This window comes from Carassius auratus, unplaced genomic scaffold, assembly GCF_003368295.1.
Source record: "Carassius auratus strain Wakin unplaced genomic scaffold, ASM336829v1 scaf_tig00021493, whole genome shotgun sequence".
NCBI classification, from domain to species: Eukaryota; Metazoa; Chordata; class Actinopteri; order Cypriniformes; family Cyprinidae; genus Carassius; species Carassius auratus.
Window position 1 is genome coordinate 63,633 of NW_020525115.1, and position 16,368 is coordinate 80,000.

Consider the following 16,368-nt stretch of genomic DNA (forward strand, 5'->3'; position numbering starts at 1 on the left):
AATGTATTTATATGAACAGTAAAGGAAAGATGTCTTAAATTCAAACCCTAATCCTAAAATGTTGGCAGATTTATGGCTTTTGTTAGCTTCAGTTCGGAAAAACCTCCAATACAAAAGTCAAGAGAAGAAGATTTCATACCATAATATTGAGTTGGCTTGGACTGAAATGGATCTTTTTTTTTTTTTTTTTTTGGTATCTCCTTGTGTGTCTTATCATTGCAATATTTAAAAGAAGACGAAGAGAGAAACGGTTCATCTGAGGTAAATGGACCTTGACACAGTGTTATTGTTCAAAACAGTAAAGAACACTGTGGTCCTGCAGTATCTTGTGTTTCATTTTATTACCCAGAATGCTTCAGTCATACAATATATTGCAAAGGCTTTAGTTTTTAATTTATGTTTTACAGAAACAAACTTAAAAGCTTCCTTTGAGATCTCTTTCTTCCTTTCTCACCGTTTTGTGCCTCACCTATGTCTGATGTCTCCACATGAAAATGACAGCACAAGCATTAGGTTCATCATGGTTTGCAGTGTACTGTGAGCACAGCTGGATCTGGTTATAGGTCTACTAAATAATGGAAACACAACATCCAAGCATTAAGAGAGCATCATTTATGTGCATCTAGCACAAAGATGACATATTTCATGATTCTCTCCAGTTTCAAAAAATTCTCTGCTTTTAAAAACCACAGATTCCCCACATGAAAGATGAACCGAATCAGCCTCAGATACTCCACATGCATGTATCTCTGTCTGTTGGCAAAAAATTGTTTCCCTATGTGGCCCGATCATTAAATTGAACACAGCACTTCCTCTAAATTATGTCCTAATTGCACAGTTGTGTCAGCTGCATGCACACGAAAACACACTTATGCTCGCATATCTTAACCACGTCAATGCTTTTCAAAATACTTTGCAGCATCTGAAAGCAGTGAAATGTGGGCACTCTTTCAGAGACCAGAATTACTGCAGGACAACATGCCGTCTTAATCCTACCAAGCACTAAATGTTTTCCTCTAAATGCTCCAAAAAGAGCCCAGAGGATCACCAGATGGAAGAGAGAAAAACACTACCAGAATTGGACATGGGACTTCATTTGCATTAATGAATTAAACCACTCATTTAAAATTGGTTTATTTTAAATTAAGAATTGGATCATTAAAGATGCACTTAGTAGTGTCATGAGGCAACCCAAACTAAAAGGTAATATGAAGGTCTAAATTTAAGATTTATGTATATGAATTGCATATAATATTTCCATCCATTTGGATTACACAGTTTTAACAAACTAATGAAATGAATGTGATGCACAATGTCAGTCATACATAAATGAAGCAGGTAAGATATCTGAAGAATAGGACTAATGAAGTGAATGTATTTTAAATTAACAAATAATCATGTTTATATATTTATCATTGATCAATCAATCCAATTTGCTTCAAACTCGATACATTTCACCTGATGTTTGTTCCACAGCTAGCCACATTTTCACCATGTTTGTGCTTTAAACTACCAGTTTTCACAATGAACAGTTTTATGCTGATTATTAGCAATTTGAATAAATGCAAAATATGGTTATTTTCAAATCAAATCAAACAGATACAAATAGTTGAATAAGTGCAGAAATCTTTTCATTTCTGTATGACTGACATATTTGTCACAATCTTTAAAACAATGAAACATTAAAACAATTTATTTTTGTGGCTTTTATTAGGCTACTGAAATCTATCGATTTTGCAATAACTGACAAATTAAATTTGTATTTTTTTTTATAACTGAGTCATGTAGTTTATTCAATTTTATTGACAAAAGTGAACACATAATTGCCATGAAAAGCACGGGTGATCAAAATAGCAAAAACAACCATCTGTTAGTTAATAAAAACAAGATGATACCTAAAAATGTGATTAGCAGCAAGCAATACACTGTAGATGATTTCTGAAACTAACATCTAATGAAGTGCTCTGTATTGTGAGGTGAATGAAAGGACTGTAAATTAAACAAGTTGACATTTAAAGCATGTACACAAGAGGCGTAATATATCATTCTTAATCAGCTCATAAATACATGAATGTTATATTAAATCTCTCACTGCCAATTTCCTGAATGGTGCTTTCTTATTGAATAATAAGACAGAAAAGAGTGTGCTGGTGAAGTGGAAACCTTCAAAATTGCTGGTTCAATGCCAAGTTACGGTGACCTAGAAACTGGAGAGCTACTGAGATCTCAATCCAGGTTTGTTACCATTGTACCTATGAGAGCGAGAAAAGTCTCTGCGGCTGGGATCACTGAGGACGGGTGTTAAGCGATGGTTACTTACATGCAGGCTCTGTAGTTTAAAAGAAATGTGAAACATTACATTACACTTCCTCTTGTCACATTCATTTTCTATGTAGATACTGTACAGTAATAGCCAATGACAAAGCCTTACGGATTTGAATGCAATTTGATAACATATGCAAAACATTCTTTTAAACCTCATCTGTAAAATGTGTCAATGCAAACAAATAAATAAGTATTTACAATTTGTCAGTGAAGGATACAATACAAAAGGAATGATAACTAATAACCAGAAATAACAAAACAAAAACACAAATAAGTTACAGTAGATAGTAGAAAAGGTCTGAATATAATACATCTCCCCTTAATGCTTGCAACGAACACAAAAGCCACAACAAATTTTCTCCACAAAAATCACGAGAATGACATATGAAAGAATAAATGATACTGAATGAAAACTATAAACCCTTAACACTCAGAGCCTTGGGTTCATATTCAAGATGGCAGGACTTAATGTAGCATTACAAAGATTATTTGTGCAACAGGTAACTGAGAATCTAAAGCAATGCTGACCAAACTTTTGTTTTCTTTCATACTTGGCCAACTGAAGGTATATTCACTTCTTGAAGGCACCTCTGGTCTGTGGATCTGAGTTCTTCTCTCATGTGGGCCCTTATTGCAGAAAGTATTTTTTTATTATTATTATTATTTTTTTTTTTATAAAGGCACTACACTGATCCGGTTTTTCCTTGACCAGAAAAGTCCATGACAGGAGATAGAGTACACCAATCACACTCAATTATCTGAAAACAAAAAACAAAAAGATAATAATAATAATTATAATAATAATAATATTATTAATATATATATATATATATATATATATATATATATATATATATATATATATATATATATATATATATATATATATATATATATATATATATATATAAAAAGGAAGATCACAGGATATTCAAATATATTTTTATCTGTAAATGAAGTGTAAATTTGTTCACCTCTGCATTCATATTTGAGGTCAGAGAAGACGACGGCCTCCTGGGAGAAAACGAATAACCCGATTCTTCCACCTGTAAATGTCTGGTCATAAATGGGTCCTGAGTCTGCCATGATCTGCTTGCCTTCATACACAACAACTCTGGGAGAAAAAAATAATAATTACATATTTTTTATAAACATAACATTTTCACATAATTTTTTAATATTGATATGTTATAAAATGTATAGAATATACTACACATTAATTATATTTATAATATATTTGATCAAATGTACATATTTTATATAATTTTATATAATGTAAAAATTCTATTATCTTCTATTCTATTCAAATATATGCATTTCACAAAAATATATGTGTAGGAAAACAATAGATAGTTGCTGTTTAAAACAATAGTCTATGCCTAATAAAACTTTTTTTTTTAAATATATATTGTTATATAGTATAAAAAATAATAAACATTATATTCATAATGTTATTTATAAAATACTTTACATATATAATTTGTATATATTATATTATATTATATTATATTATATTATATTATATTATATTATATTATATTATATTATATTATATTATATTATATTATATTACAATAAAATGTGTCTTTGAATAGTAAAGGAGATTTACTATTTACTTGTAATAGTGAAAGTCTGAGTCTGTACCTAATGAAGCCAGTCTTCGGTCTGTGGATGAGATGCCAGCGGTAGGCGGTATAGTCTTTCCAGCCAATATTCTTTGGGTCGTGCCACAGAGTGCGTACCTAAACGATATTGGAGAGCCATCCATCATTTTGAGCACTAAGACAGACAGCACTGCTTTGAATCATGGGAATTAATTGGATAGCTTATTGTTTGTAATGGCATGAAAAGAGAATTAGTCAGGGCTAATACAAGTGAAGGGAGAGTTCACCTGCTGTTTGGTGTTGCCTGTGTGCCATAATGCATTGCGTAGATTTTTCCCAGTGCCCGTGGTGGAGTTGACCACCTTGAGAGAGACGCCAGAGATGCCAAACGCCTTTGATGGCCTTTCTTCCCAGTACGTCTGCGTGATCTGTTTCCACATCACTACGTAAAAACGTCGACTAGACTGGTATCCAAACACAAAACCTGCATAGTCATCATCCCTGTCTGTATTCACATAGAAGGTCCCGCTGAAATCTACAGCACTGAACTCATCAAAGCCTGATATTGTGCAGAAAGACAATCGCATTAAAAATCAATACTGGCACGTTTTAGCTTTTTATGTTTGGTAATGTTTCCATTACAGCTCACTTACCCACTGCAATTCCAGGGTCAGAGTTGGCAGTTTGCACGAGCTCTTTGCCCTGGTTTCGGACCACCCAGTTGGGATCAATCTGCGTGGTTCCCTTGGGGTCGAGGTGCACCATTTGAAACTTCCGGAAATCTGTGACACTGATGGCATTGTTTTCCGGGCACGCATCGAAGATATCCGGGACTTTGTCGTTGTCGAAATCATTCTCACAGGCGTCACCACGGCCATCACCTGAAAGAAAACATAAGGACATTAAACCAACTGCTACAGTAGGTTGAATGTCAAAGAAGGTTAAACTAGACAAATAATTATAAACAGATCATTATGAGATTATGAGGTCATATAAAGCCATACTGTATACACCGTTCGTGTTATACTCCATAACTCCAAAGCCACTGATCTTGAAATTTAAATCTAAGCTTGAAAACATTCAATCATTTGATCTGCAAACTACTGGCGTCACAGTATAGTCTCAACCAAGAGGTACTTGTCCTTTTGGAAAACAATAGCTTTTCCCAAAGCTTTAGGATTGTCTCTTTAAGCCAACCAAACCTCAAGATCTCCAATCTCCCCATAGACCATGACAGCTTCAGCGAGCACTTCAGAGATCAGAGGGCTGCTGAAATGAAAACTCTTTGGAACGCCAAGGCAAATTTAGCCTCATTTAAATTTCAAATCCACTTTATAAAAGAAAACACAAGCAGTAAGCATGGCATGACAACAGAGAACTTTTTCAACCATTATAAGTTTTAGGCTTAATGTCAAGCTGTGTATATCTATGTCTAAAATACCTCATAAAACACAAAAAGATGTGGAGTACTTCCCCGGGATGCAACCCTTCAGCATTTTAGATGCCGAGAAACTTATGCATTTCTTATCTGTCTGCATTTTATGCCTCGTCTTTGATTTTCTTTTTAATGGGACAGATTTTTGGACAACCCTCATAGGAAATATGAACAACATCCAAAACAACAGACTCTTGCATGACACAAAAATTGAATGCAGGATTGTGTATCAAGACAAACAGGTGTGAGGAGCCCAGAGGGAAATTCTCAACGTTGTTTATCCGTTTTCTCTGGTAATCTGCAGAACAACTGTCCACGTGATGCCATATATCAATAATTAATCACATCATTATTTTAACACATTCCTTATTCTGGAGTGAAATGGTAAAGACCAGAAATTATATATGATATATGAAGCGAGATATGAAGGGTTCTATAAGACGTTTTAGTGTGGCGCCGGTATATATATATATGCATAAAGTATTACTTTATATATATATATATGTATATATATGTATATATATATATATATATATATATATATATATATATATATATGTATATGTATATGTATATGTATATGTATATGTATATGTATATATATGTATATGTGTATATATATATATATATATATATATATATATATATATATATATACATGTGTGTGTATATATATATATATATATATATATATATATATATGTGTGTGTGTGTGTATATATATATATATATATATATATATATATATATATATATATATATATATATATATATATATATATATATATATATATATATATATATATATATATATATATTTCTAACATGTTTAAATAAGTTGTTCTTATAATTTTATTGGTAATATTTTATACAACATATTTTATAATAAAGGACCTACAATAATCAAAAAATGCAATTATCAACGATAAACATACATATTTTTTATTTCTCATTTGGTACCAATACATCATGCATCCCTAAAAAATATAGGTACCATTTTAAAATAAGGTTTCAATTGTTAACATTAACTACATTAGTGAATGTGACCAATTCTAAAGCATTTATTAATCTAAGTATTTTTATTTTATAAAGTTTATTAAATACTATAACAAATGTATTGCTCAATGTTAGTTATTTTGAGTTAATGCACAGTATTTTTTTATAAAGTTTAATAAATACTATAACAAATGTATTGCTCAATGTTAGTTATTGTGAGTTAATGCACTGACTAACTTTAATTGATAGGAACTTACTGTAAAGTGTTATCAAAATAATCCATTTTTTATTTATTTATTAATGATATATATATTTTTTACTATAAAAAGAGACCAAATTAGGAGGGATTTTTTTTATTTTTTATTTAGTATATATAACTACCTAAGTAGTGTTTTTACCATCAGAGTCTGTTTGGTCCTTGTTGGAAACTAGTCTGCAGTTATCTCGGTCATCGGGAATGCCATCATTATCATCATCAAAATCACAAGCATCTCCTTTCCCATCTCCGTCGTGGTCGGCTTGGTTAGCATTGCTTATGTACGGGCAGTTATCCATGTTATTTTGATGGCCATCTTCATCTATGTCCTGGTTGTCATCACACTGGTCTCCAATTAGATCGTTATCTGCATCCGTCTGCAAAAACAAAATGGTACATTCATTAAAAAATGAATAAAGATGTTAAAAAACTACAAAAGCACTCAGTTGCCATTTTTCTCCAGACCTGCTGTGGGTTGTGAACTAAGGGGCAGTTATCACACTGGTCTCCGACACCATCTAAATCTGTGTCTTTCTGGTCTGTGTTGTAAATGAGAGGGCAGTTGTCTCGCTGGTTTAGAATCTCTAAGAACAGAAAGAAAAAAAAAGAAAAGGACATGAATCACATCTGTTGCAATCCAAAAAGGGGACACATGGATTATAAATGAGGATCAAGGCTTTTTGTACCATCTCCATCCATATCAATAGAACAGGCATCTCCTTCCCCATTGTTGTCAGTGTCGGTCTGAGCAGGGTTATGCTCATACGGGCAGTTATCACACCGGTCTCCAACATCATCCTTGTCATAGTCATACTGCCTGGGGTTATACATCAGGGGGCAGTTGTCCTGGAAGAAATATCATATACATATATGTGTCTATAGCACACAGTCTATTATACAAGTCAGCAGCATGAAGACAAGTCCATAAACCTCACATGTATTAAATCTGCCTCACCCTTTCATCCACAATTTCATCATTGTCATCATCTTTATCACAAGCATCTCCTTGCCCATCATTGTCAAAGTCCTCTTGACCAGAGTTGGGTAAAGTCGGACAGTTGTCCTGCAGAGATTGCAAAATACAGTTGTAAGTAAGAAACACGGGCCTTTTCACGGTGAAAGCATAAGCAGTGCGTATTTATTCGTAAAAATCATAATCTGACTGAGTAAATCGCAGCCGAAAACTAAAGACTACTAAAATGCGACTTAATGTCTTTTAAAGAAAGCATCTGTCGCAACCTGCATATCTTCCTGAGTGAAAGATTTAGCATTAGAAATTATGTTCTTCTCCCCTGAACTGCATGTGGTGACACACCTGTGAAATGTAGAAAAACAAGCCACCACAACAAAACAAAATAACAAAATAATGTTTAAAAAAAATAATTTTCATAATGTATATGAACTTTCTATTCATCACACAACCCTGACATTTTTTTTCATGGTTTCCACAAAAACCTTAAGAAACACAGCGGCTTAGAAAAATTTATAATAATATGAAATGTTTCGTGAGCCCCAAAATCAACATATTAGAATGATTTCTGAAAGATCCCTTAACTGGAGTAATGGCTGCTGAAAATTCAGCTTTGCCATCACAGGATTAAATTACATTTGACAATAAAGAAAACAGAAAACAGTTATTTAATATTGTAATATTTTTTCCCCCACAAAATTACTGTTTTTACTGTATTTCTAACAAATAAATGCCATCTTGATAAGCATAAGAGAATTCTTACAAAAAATCTTTGAATTATTGTGTTTATATAACTACATATGTACACACGCAAGATGTTTTTCATGAAATTATTCTGGAAGCAATCCTTTTTTAGTGTGCTTTGTGAAACAAAGAAATGTGTCACTAATAGTTATTCATATCAAATCACCCACATACTAGAAATTTCAAGCTTCTTTTGCTATGATATCTCAATTCTTCATTCTGTGCTTTACCAATTTTATCCTTTATTTATTATGTGCGCATATTTTATTCTTTATTGCTTTCTCGCTTGGCTCTCTTTGCTTCCCAGGCATCAGATCTATGATGTCTTGCAGATTCTGGTTCTGGTTTTTCTCCACGGTGTGTCATGACATAATTCAAGCAATTATTAATCACAGGAGAAGAACAATGAAATTATACCTTTTGCTCTTTTTCCCTTTGGCTAAACACTTCACCACAAAGACATTTTAGGGATATAAAATATAAGATTCCAAAAGGCACGATAGACAGTAAACACTGGGCCAAATCAAAACACTCCTCAAGTTCATGGTCAGTGGGCATGATACTGATTAATGTAGTTATGTAGTACCTTTTTGCAATGGTAGGTGGCATTTGCTCCACACACAAGATCCTGGTTGGGCCATCCATCCAAATCAAAGTCCTCTCCGCAGATGATGCCATCTCCAGCATAACCAATACGGCACTCACACTTGTACATTGGGTCACTGAAGTGACTAAGGAAGATGCATAACGCATACTTGTGGCAACTATGGCTGTTGTCCTTGCAGGGGTTGTAGGGTTCACACACCTATATTCATAGGGGGAAAAAACCAACAACAGCTATTGAAACTTTGGGCCCTATCTTGCACCCAGCGCAATTGACTTTGTACACCGACGCATGTGTCATTCCTATTTTGCACCCGCGCAAAGCGCGCTTTTCCCTCCACAGAAGCACGTCGCTAAACTAGTGAATGAACTTGCGCTCCCTGGGCGGTTCAGCGCAAAAAAAGGAGGCGTGTTCCGGCGCAAACAATCCCTGGTGCTATTTTGCTGTTCCATTAAACAATTGCACCACTGACCAGAAAAAACCTAGTCTAAAGTCAGTGGCGCGTTGCGCATTGTTCATTATGCTATTTTAAGGGCGCATGCTTGACCATAATGTATAGCGTGCACAACGCGCATACACTTTGCTCATGTAATCTACACAGATGCAACAGTTATTTTTGCAAATCATAAACTGTTACACTAAAAAATATTAACACATGAGATGACGGAAGTCATTGTGGTGTGCCACGAAGATGTGAAAAAATAGGCATAAATCTAGCTTACAAATTATTCAGGCTAATTGTAGTAATTAAGGATCAGACATGTTTGAGGTCATATATGTATATAAGGACATCTGACAAATTGGTTTGTCCGTCAGGAACCAGGAAAAAAAAATCGATGAAACAATTGTGGCTATTTTCTCCCACGCCTGTTTAACCGACGCTATTTTGGGTGGGTTTCTCCCATCCCCATACAACACAACTTATCTGTCTTTCACTGCTCTTACAAGAACATCAGTCTCCTCGGCTGTGAACCGCTCCTGGCGTGCGCCTGGTAAATACTCCATAATAATAGCAATCCATAATGGAACTTGCGCACCTGCTTTTAAAGGGAATGTTGGATGACGCTCTGATTGGTTTATTTCACGTTACGCCCAAACCACACCTATGAATAATGAAGCTACTTCAGACCAACCCACTTTAGATTTGCGCTGGGCGCAAGAGGCATTTATCCCGCCGGGAAAATAGCAACAGCGCCGAGACCCGCCCACAAAGTTACTTGCGCTTCGCGCTTTGACACTTGCGTTTCAGATCGTTAAAATAGGGCCCTTTGTCTATTTAAACACACATGGACCCAGAACTTTGAGAGCTCAATGCTGAAGGTATCTGTTGGGAGAATGGATGTAAATTAGCTGCTCGGTGGTAAGTGTTATGCGGGGTTATGTATATATGACTGACCTGTTTGTTGACTTTAGCTGACTCCACTCCCATGCCGTAGGGCTGAGTCCCTTTGTAGCGCGGGGGGCAGGGGAGACAGTGGAATCCGGGGTCTGTATTCACACATTGCTGTAGGCCACCCACCTTATGACACAGATCTGACACCATATCGCACTGCACACCGCAGAATTCAAAGGAGAGAAATAGAAACATCAAGTGGTTGGCATGTTAAAATAACTGACCCCCAGTCTCCATGATATTCTGACGTCTGGATATGGCTTTTGGTTCCTTTTTCAGTGTAAATATATGTGAGTCAACAGACAGCTATTTGGTTTGAAACCTAAACATGGCAAGTTTAATACTTAGAGTTACAAGTTTGTTCAGAAGTATTTTGATGTAATCATTTTGCTCACCTCATTGACATCTTTACAGAAAGTTCCATTGCCACTGTAACCATTTGGGCAGCGTCCACACTCCCAGGATCCATCAGAAGCCGTGATACACTCGACTCCGGCGAAGCAAGGGTTCGAAAGACAGCCATCTGTAAAATCAACACAGCACTCGTTTCAGCGTAAAACATGACATATTATTCTTTCTTTCTTAATTTCCATGTCTAATGCTAAGAAAGTTTTAGGTTTTTAGGTTGAAAGGGAAAAGCACTCTATATATGCATATATGCAACATATTTTGGTCACAAGTTTGTTTTTCTCACCAATAGGACACTCTTGTCGGTTGCATACTTCATTTTCAATGGAGTCTCCAAGACACTTCCTTCCTCCATGCTGTGGTTCAGGGCTGTTACACTCCCTAAAGCGACTCTTCAGACCCCCTCCACATGTAGCCGAACATGTTTCCCAGAGAGACCATGGACCCCAGCCACCATCAACTAAATGGCACAATATGGGTTACTTTAGATATCCCACCTTAATTGTTTGATGCACAAATCTATTTGTAGGGACTAAGTGCCCCCTTACGGAATCTATGCCATCTGTTTTGTGACCTTATGAAATTAGTGTTAATATAATTTTAAAACATAAAGTAGTATGTTGTGTTTTTAATGTGACAAACTCCATCTGCTTGTTATTAAATTTTTGTTTTGTATTAAACTGGTTATTTCGTTTTATTGTGCCATTGTTCAGCGTATGCAATTTTAAAAGAACACAGCACAGAAATTCTAGTGCAGACTTCAAAGAACTGATATTGATGTAATGAAACTAGCTAATAAAACTAGCTAAAAACATATTTACATATGGATTAACTTGGATTTTATTTTGGACCAAATGTTATGTTATGTAATGCCTCCAATGTGTGCTTGCACATTCCTGGCTAATGCGGAAATAACACATAAACACCCCAAATAAGCAGGCACAATACACATAGCATGCCCTTTTCTGGCAGGCACTGCTGTTTAGAAACTAAAAGTTAGCCCAGATCCTAAACATTCATTAGCCCCTGATTGGGGGGTGTTCCCAGTCATCTGCTTTATCATGAGCATCTTTGTCACAATTCTCTGATTGAACAAACTGGCCAAATTGTGTACCGTTCAGCTCTAATGATAATATAACCCCTGGAAAGAATTATATAATGCTCTCAATGTTTTCCAGTTAAGATCTGAACATCAGGATGGATGAGATGGTTTCTTTATGAGCACGTGTGTGCTTGGGCTCAAATTGGGAATGAGCTTTAAGTTTTGTAGGATTGTAGAAGTTAATGTTTAACAGCATTACATTTTTTTTTCAATTTGACGTTAAATATAACAGTGGTGATTAAATACACAATACTCACTCGGACAGGGGTTTGTGTTACAGCTCTGTGTCTCTCGTCCATCACCTTCACAGTCCTTTCCACCTCTTTGTGGAACAGGAGCATTGCAGAGACGGATACGTGTGATCAGTCCCTCTCCACACGTCACTGAGCAGGATGACCATGGAGACCATAAGCTCCAGCCACCATCTTTACGAACTATTAGTGCAAAACACAATGTTATAAGCATGTTACAATGATACACTGCCACTTATCACACATACAGTGGTTGTATTCATACCTCTGCGGTCACATTTTCCCAAACTGCACTTGCGTGTCTGAATCGAGGGTCCAAAACATGTATTGCTTGTGTCATCACAAGAGCGCCCCCTCTGTTGAGTGCCACTTCCACATGTGACTGTGCACCGAGTCCACTCTGACCATGGAGACCAGCCATCTTCACTATCCAATGCTAGACAAAATAAAAAATAAAAAAATACAACAACATAAGAATATATATATACAAATAATATATACAGTATATGCTGCGTGTTTTTAGGACTGTACTATATTTAAACAAACAAAAAGATTGGAGTCTGTAAGATTTAAAAAAAATCAGGTTAGCTGAATTAAAGCTGAATAAATGTATGCATTTTTAATTTTATTAAAAAATATATTTTGTTTTTTATTCAAGTAGTATTGAATCATGTTAAAACTATTTAAATTGTGTTACCAAAGACATAAATAAAAGGCAAAAAAAAATTGGTTGAACTATATCTCTGTTTGTGCATCTACTTACGAAGGCAAACTGGACAACATTCGCCATCGATGAAGGATGGATTGGCACATGCCACTGGAGGACAAGTGATCTGACGACAAATAACTTTTCCTTCTTGGCAGGTACATTTAGTACAGCTATCTACAATCCAGTCCTCTTTGTCCTCAAACACTCGACCATCTTGCCAGCACATAGCCTGCTCTGAAAGACTCTGCATCTTATTTAGTGCCTCCTTCATCGCCGTGTTTTCTTCTGTCTAAAAAGTCAGTATGAAATGAATCACAGTTGTTCATCTTCATGCTGCAATGAGACGTCATGCAATGCAGTCTTTCCGCACATTCAAACATAACCAGCAGTCAAAATAACTATAAATTTTCACGCATTGAAAATTTTAGCTTTTTTCCAACAGAAAACGTTTAACACAGTGATTTACTGAGCTCACATTCAAGCCACAGTTATGTGGGTAGATACCAAATTATGGTCCAACTATCCTGTTCATGTGCCCACAAACATAACTGCCATCACATTTCTCAAACATCTGACAAAATCAGTTAACTTCAACAATATGGCATACTATATCTGCGTGTTATATCTTAGAGGAAAGGTTAGCCTCTCTTTTCTAAATTACAATATAAGTAATTATAAGTTATACAGTAGGTGTCCGGTTTTGTTTAGGTGTAGGATAACACAGGTTACAAAGCAACACAACAGGACTCACCACTTTCTGCAGACCATCTATGAGGTTGCTAACTACAACTCTGAGACCCTTGAGCTCCTGGAAGAGGTTGGCCAGCTCTTCACAAGAATGTTCACACATCTGCTCTGAGGAGCTGGTTGCTGAAACATCTGTAATCACGTTGGTGGCAATTGAAGATGGAACATCCACCTCTTCTTCACTCTCGCTGACTACATTCACCTCGACTTAGGAAAGAGAGAATAAATTCTGATTAGTTTTGCTTCATGAACAGACCAGCACATCATGAATCCAGTCTGGGAGAGCATAAGACACTTCGTTTTGCCATCCCAAACATTTGAAGTACTGTAGTGTATACTGCAATATCCAACATTTAAGATACTGATCATTAAGTAAAAAGCAGTGCAAATGAGAAAGATCTGAAAAACAAAAACAAAAAAGAAAACTGCATCGGCCATTGGTCACAGAACTGGGTAAGTATAATAATTTGAGCAAGGTGTGATAAGAGAAAGTCTTATAATGTCTGAAAAATTACACACTTCACCTTTAAGGCAAATACAAAGACTGAGAATGCAGACATTGGGTATCTCACAGCGTGACAGCTAAACCTGTTTGCAATAAAGCTCTTTATACACGACACTTAGGCGCTTGAAGATTGTAATAGGATGTCAAATGAAAACGTTTCATTGGCTCCTGTGATGTAACACACATGGAACCGTGAGCAAACTATTTCTAGGCACACAGACCTATCTCAGGAATTCTTGGTCACCGTCTTTAGAAGCAATATTTTTTAAAGTTATTTTTAAGTAGTTCAGAAGGAATAGTACAATACTAAAGTCTGGGTGGGGAAGTAGTGTGATTTACCCCAATAAACCATTATTAAAAACAAAAAACAACATTTAGATTAGACCTTAATGGAACAATTATGTGTAGGCTATATTAACATCATGCATAAAGAGGTATTTGTTGAACATACTCAAGACATTCCAAACATTTCTACATCATGATACTACTTGAGTTTGAACTCCCTTATGTGAAGCCAGGACATTTTTCTATATTTGTGGAACTCTTTTAATTCTCAGGGGGCTATAGTGTGTGTCTGTGTGTATGTGGCAGTGTGAGTGTGTGTGGTTGCATTTATGTTTAACTTTAACCGCCCTTCCTATCTTCCTGGCCTTATGACCTACTGACCTATCTATTTGACCACACACATGGTCCGTTTGCTTCTAACAAGTTAAAATAATTATAAAAGAATCTAAAGATGAACTACATGCAATATTTGTAAAATTACAAAAACATATCAATCTTAAACCCAAATCACCAGGGCCGATGTGCTCTGAAAACACTTGCAAAGTCAGAAGGGATTGATGGATGGCCTATTTAGACAAATACAGGGTTTTAATACATGCACATTATGGCAATACCAAGCTAATAATTTATTTAGTCACGCTGGTTACTGTTAATCTGAGTGAGTTTGCACAGAGGTCTCCACAAGCGTGAGCCACACTAAACATGTTTATTAAGAGATATAAGTGTCAAGAGCCAAAAACCTTCCCCTGAGCAAAGGAGGTTAAAAGTCTGCAGCTTAAGAACCTATTCTTTCCACAGCAACCATTCAGCTGACACTGAAGAAAGCCTAAACACAAAATATTCCAACAAAAGTGGACATCATTATAGAACGAATCCCTTCCTGTGTATTCCTACAGCAGTTCCAATTAAACAGGAACTTCATCTTGATCCCACAAATCTTTTTTGGCTGGATAACAGGGATAAAAGAATGTTAAGACTCACAAGCCCCTCCTACCTGGGTTTCCAAGATCACATCCCCTGCTCTCCAGAATGTCCTCAAGTGGGGTGTCAAAGATAAAACGTACATTCTGCAGCAAGCCCTGAAAGAAACAACAGCTGTTGTCAGGCTAACTTTGCCAATTTTCAACCGTTCACATATATCTCCCAGGACTGGGAAGTTGGATTGGATTTACAGAACACTGGAGGAGCAGCTGTAATTTATTACTCATTTTCCAACAACTTGCTTTGCATGCACTGCTACTACAAATGCCAAATAAATTGCTGTACAAAGAGCAAAAATGTATTTGTTACTATTCTTGATATCCTGTAGCTTATGTCTTAATGATTTCTCCTGGCATGCACTTTACTTTACTTGATAACGGAAGGTCAAACATACCCTAAAATGGCTTTCTCGTGTGGCCCCTTTGGCCACATACATATGACCACCTGTGGCGCTCAGGTGTTCATAGAAAGGTTCATCTAGAATAAAGCTATCAATAAGTCCACAACCAATGTACAAAGTTGCCGTCTCTCCATGCACATAGAGTGTTAGATTCTTCCACTGTGAATCCGAGAGGTCTACATCCTCAAAAGAGATCACATTGCGTGAGCCATCAGCCCACCAGTACACCAGATCTAATGTGTTGGTTCTTCCGTCTGAAACAACTTCAAACTGTCTGCGCTCTCTGGGGCCTTCCAGTGCAAGAATGGTTCCACGGGATGTCCGGTCCTGGCGCAGAGTGGCGGTCAGAATGAAGCCTTCATTGTTTTGAATCTGCAAAAGAAGTTTTTGTAGTGCAAAGGAGCTGACTGAGGGGAGCTGGTCGAACCGGATGAAGCGATATGCTGGAGCATCGCTGTCAAGGCCTTTAAAAAGCTTCACACCGATAGTCTTGTGTGTGATCCCACTGGTTTCAAACATGTCAAAAACTGTGTCATCTTCCAGTTCTGCATCTAAAAATGGGTACATGTTTTGTTATTTTACATTTGATTCATCTATATTCAATTTGTAACTAAATACCACATCTGACTCCATGTTTATTGAACCATATGGAA

General features: G+C 36.1%; 1 protein-coding gene across 2 annotated transcripts in view; it reads right to left on the bottom strand.

The window, feature by feature from the left end:
- Positions 1 to 1,787: 1,787 nt before the first annotated feature.
- The window catches only part of LOC113076926 (thrombospondin-2-like), a 16,033-nt gene continuing 1,452 nt past the window's right edge, over positions 1,788 to 16,368 (bottom strand). For both annotated transcript variants that reach the window (XM_026249541.1, XM_026249542.1), the window contains exons 3-21: positions 15,710 to 16,266; positions 15,329 to 15,413; positions 13,549 to 13,751; positions 12,852 to 13,086; positions 12,354 to 12,524; positions 12,095 to 12,271; positions 11,022 to 11,195; positions 10,723 to 10,850; positions 10,331 to 10,483; positions 8,917 to 9,135; positions 7,572 to 7,679; positions 7,303 to 7,462; positions 7,082 to 7,200; positions 6,759 to 6,993; positions 4,583 to 4,810; positions 4,217 to 4,488; positions 3,970 to 4,067; positions 3,300 to 3,439; positions 1,788 to 3,083 (exon numbers count right to left, since the gene is read on the bottom strand). In XM_026249541.1, coding sequence (XP_026105326.1) covers positions 3,076 to 3,083; positions 3,300 to 3,439; positions 3,970 to 4,067; positions 4,217 to 4,488; positions 4,583 to 4,810; positions 6,759 to 6,993; positions 7,082 to 7,200; positions 7,303 to 7,462; positions 7,572 to 7,679; positions 8,917 to 9,135; positions 10,331 to 10,483; positions 10,723 to 10,850; positions 11,022 to 11,195; positions 12,095 to 12,271; positions 12,354 to 12,524; positions 12,852 to 13,086; positions 13,549 to 13,751; positions 15,329 to 15,413; positions 15,710 to 16,266 — 3,470 coding nt within the window. In that variant the 3' untranslated portion in view covers positions 1,788 to 3,075. The remainder of the gene's footprint in view (positions 3,084 to 3,299; positions 3,440 to 3,969; positions 4,068 to 4,216; positions 4,489 to 4,582; positions 4,811 to 6,758; positions 6,994 to 7,081; positions 7,201 to 7,302; positions 7,463 to 7,571; positions 7,680 to 8,916; positions 9,136 to 10,330; positions 10,484 to 10,722; positions 10,851 to 11,021; positions 11,196 to 12,094; positions 12,272 to 12,353; positions 12,525 to 12,851; positions 13,087 to 13,548; positions 13,752 to 15,328; positions 15,414 to 15,709; positions 16,267 to 16,368) is intronic.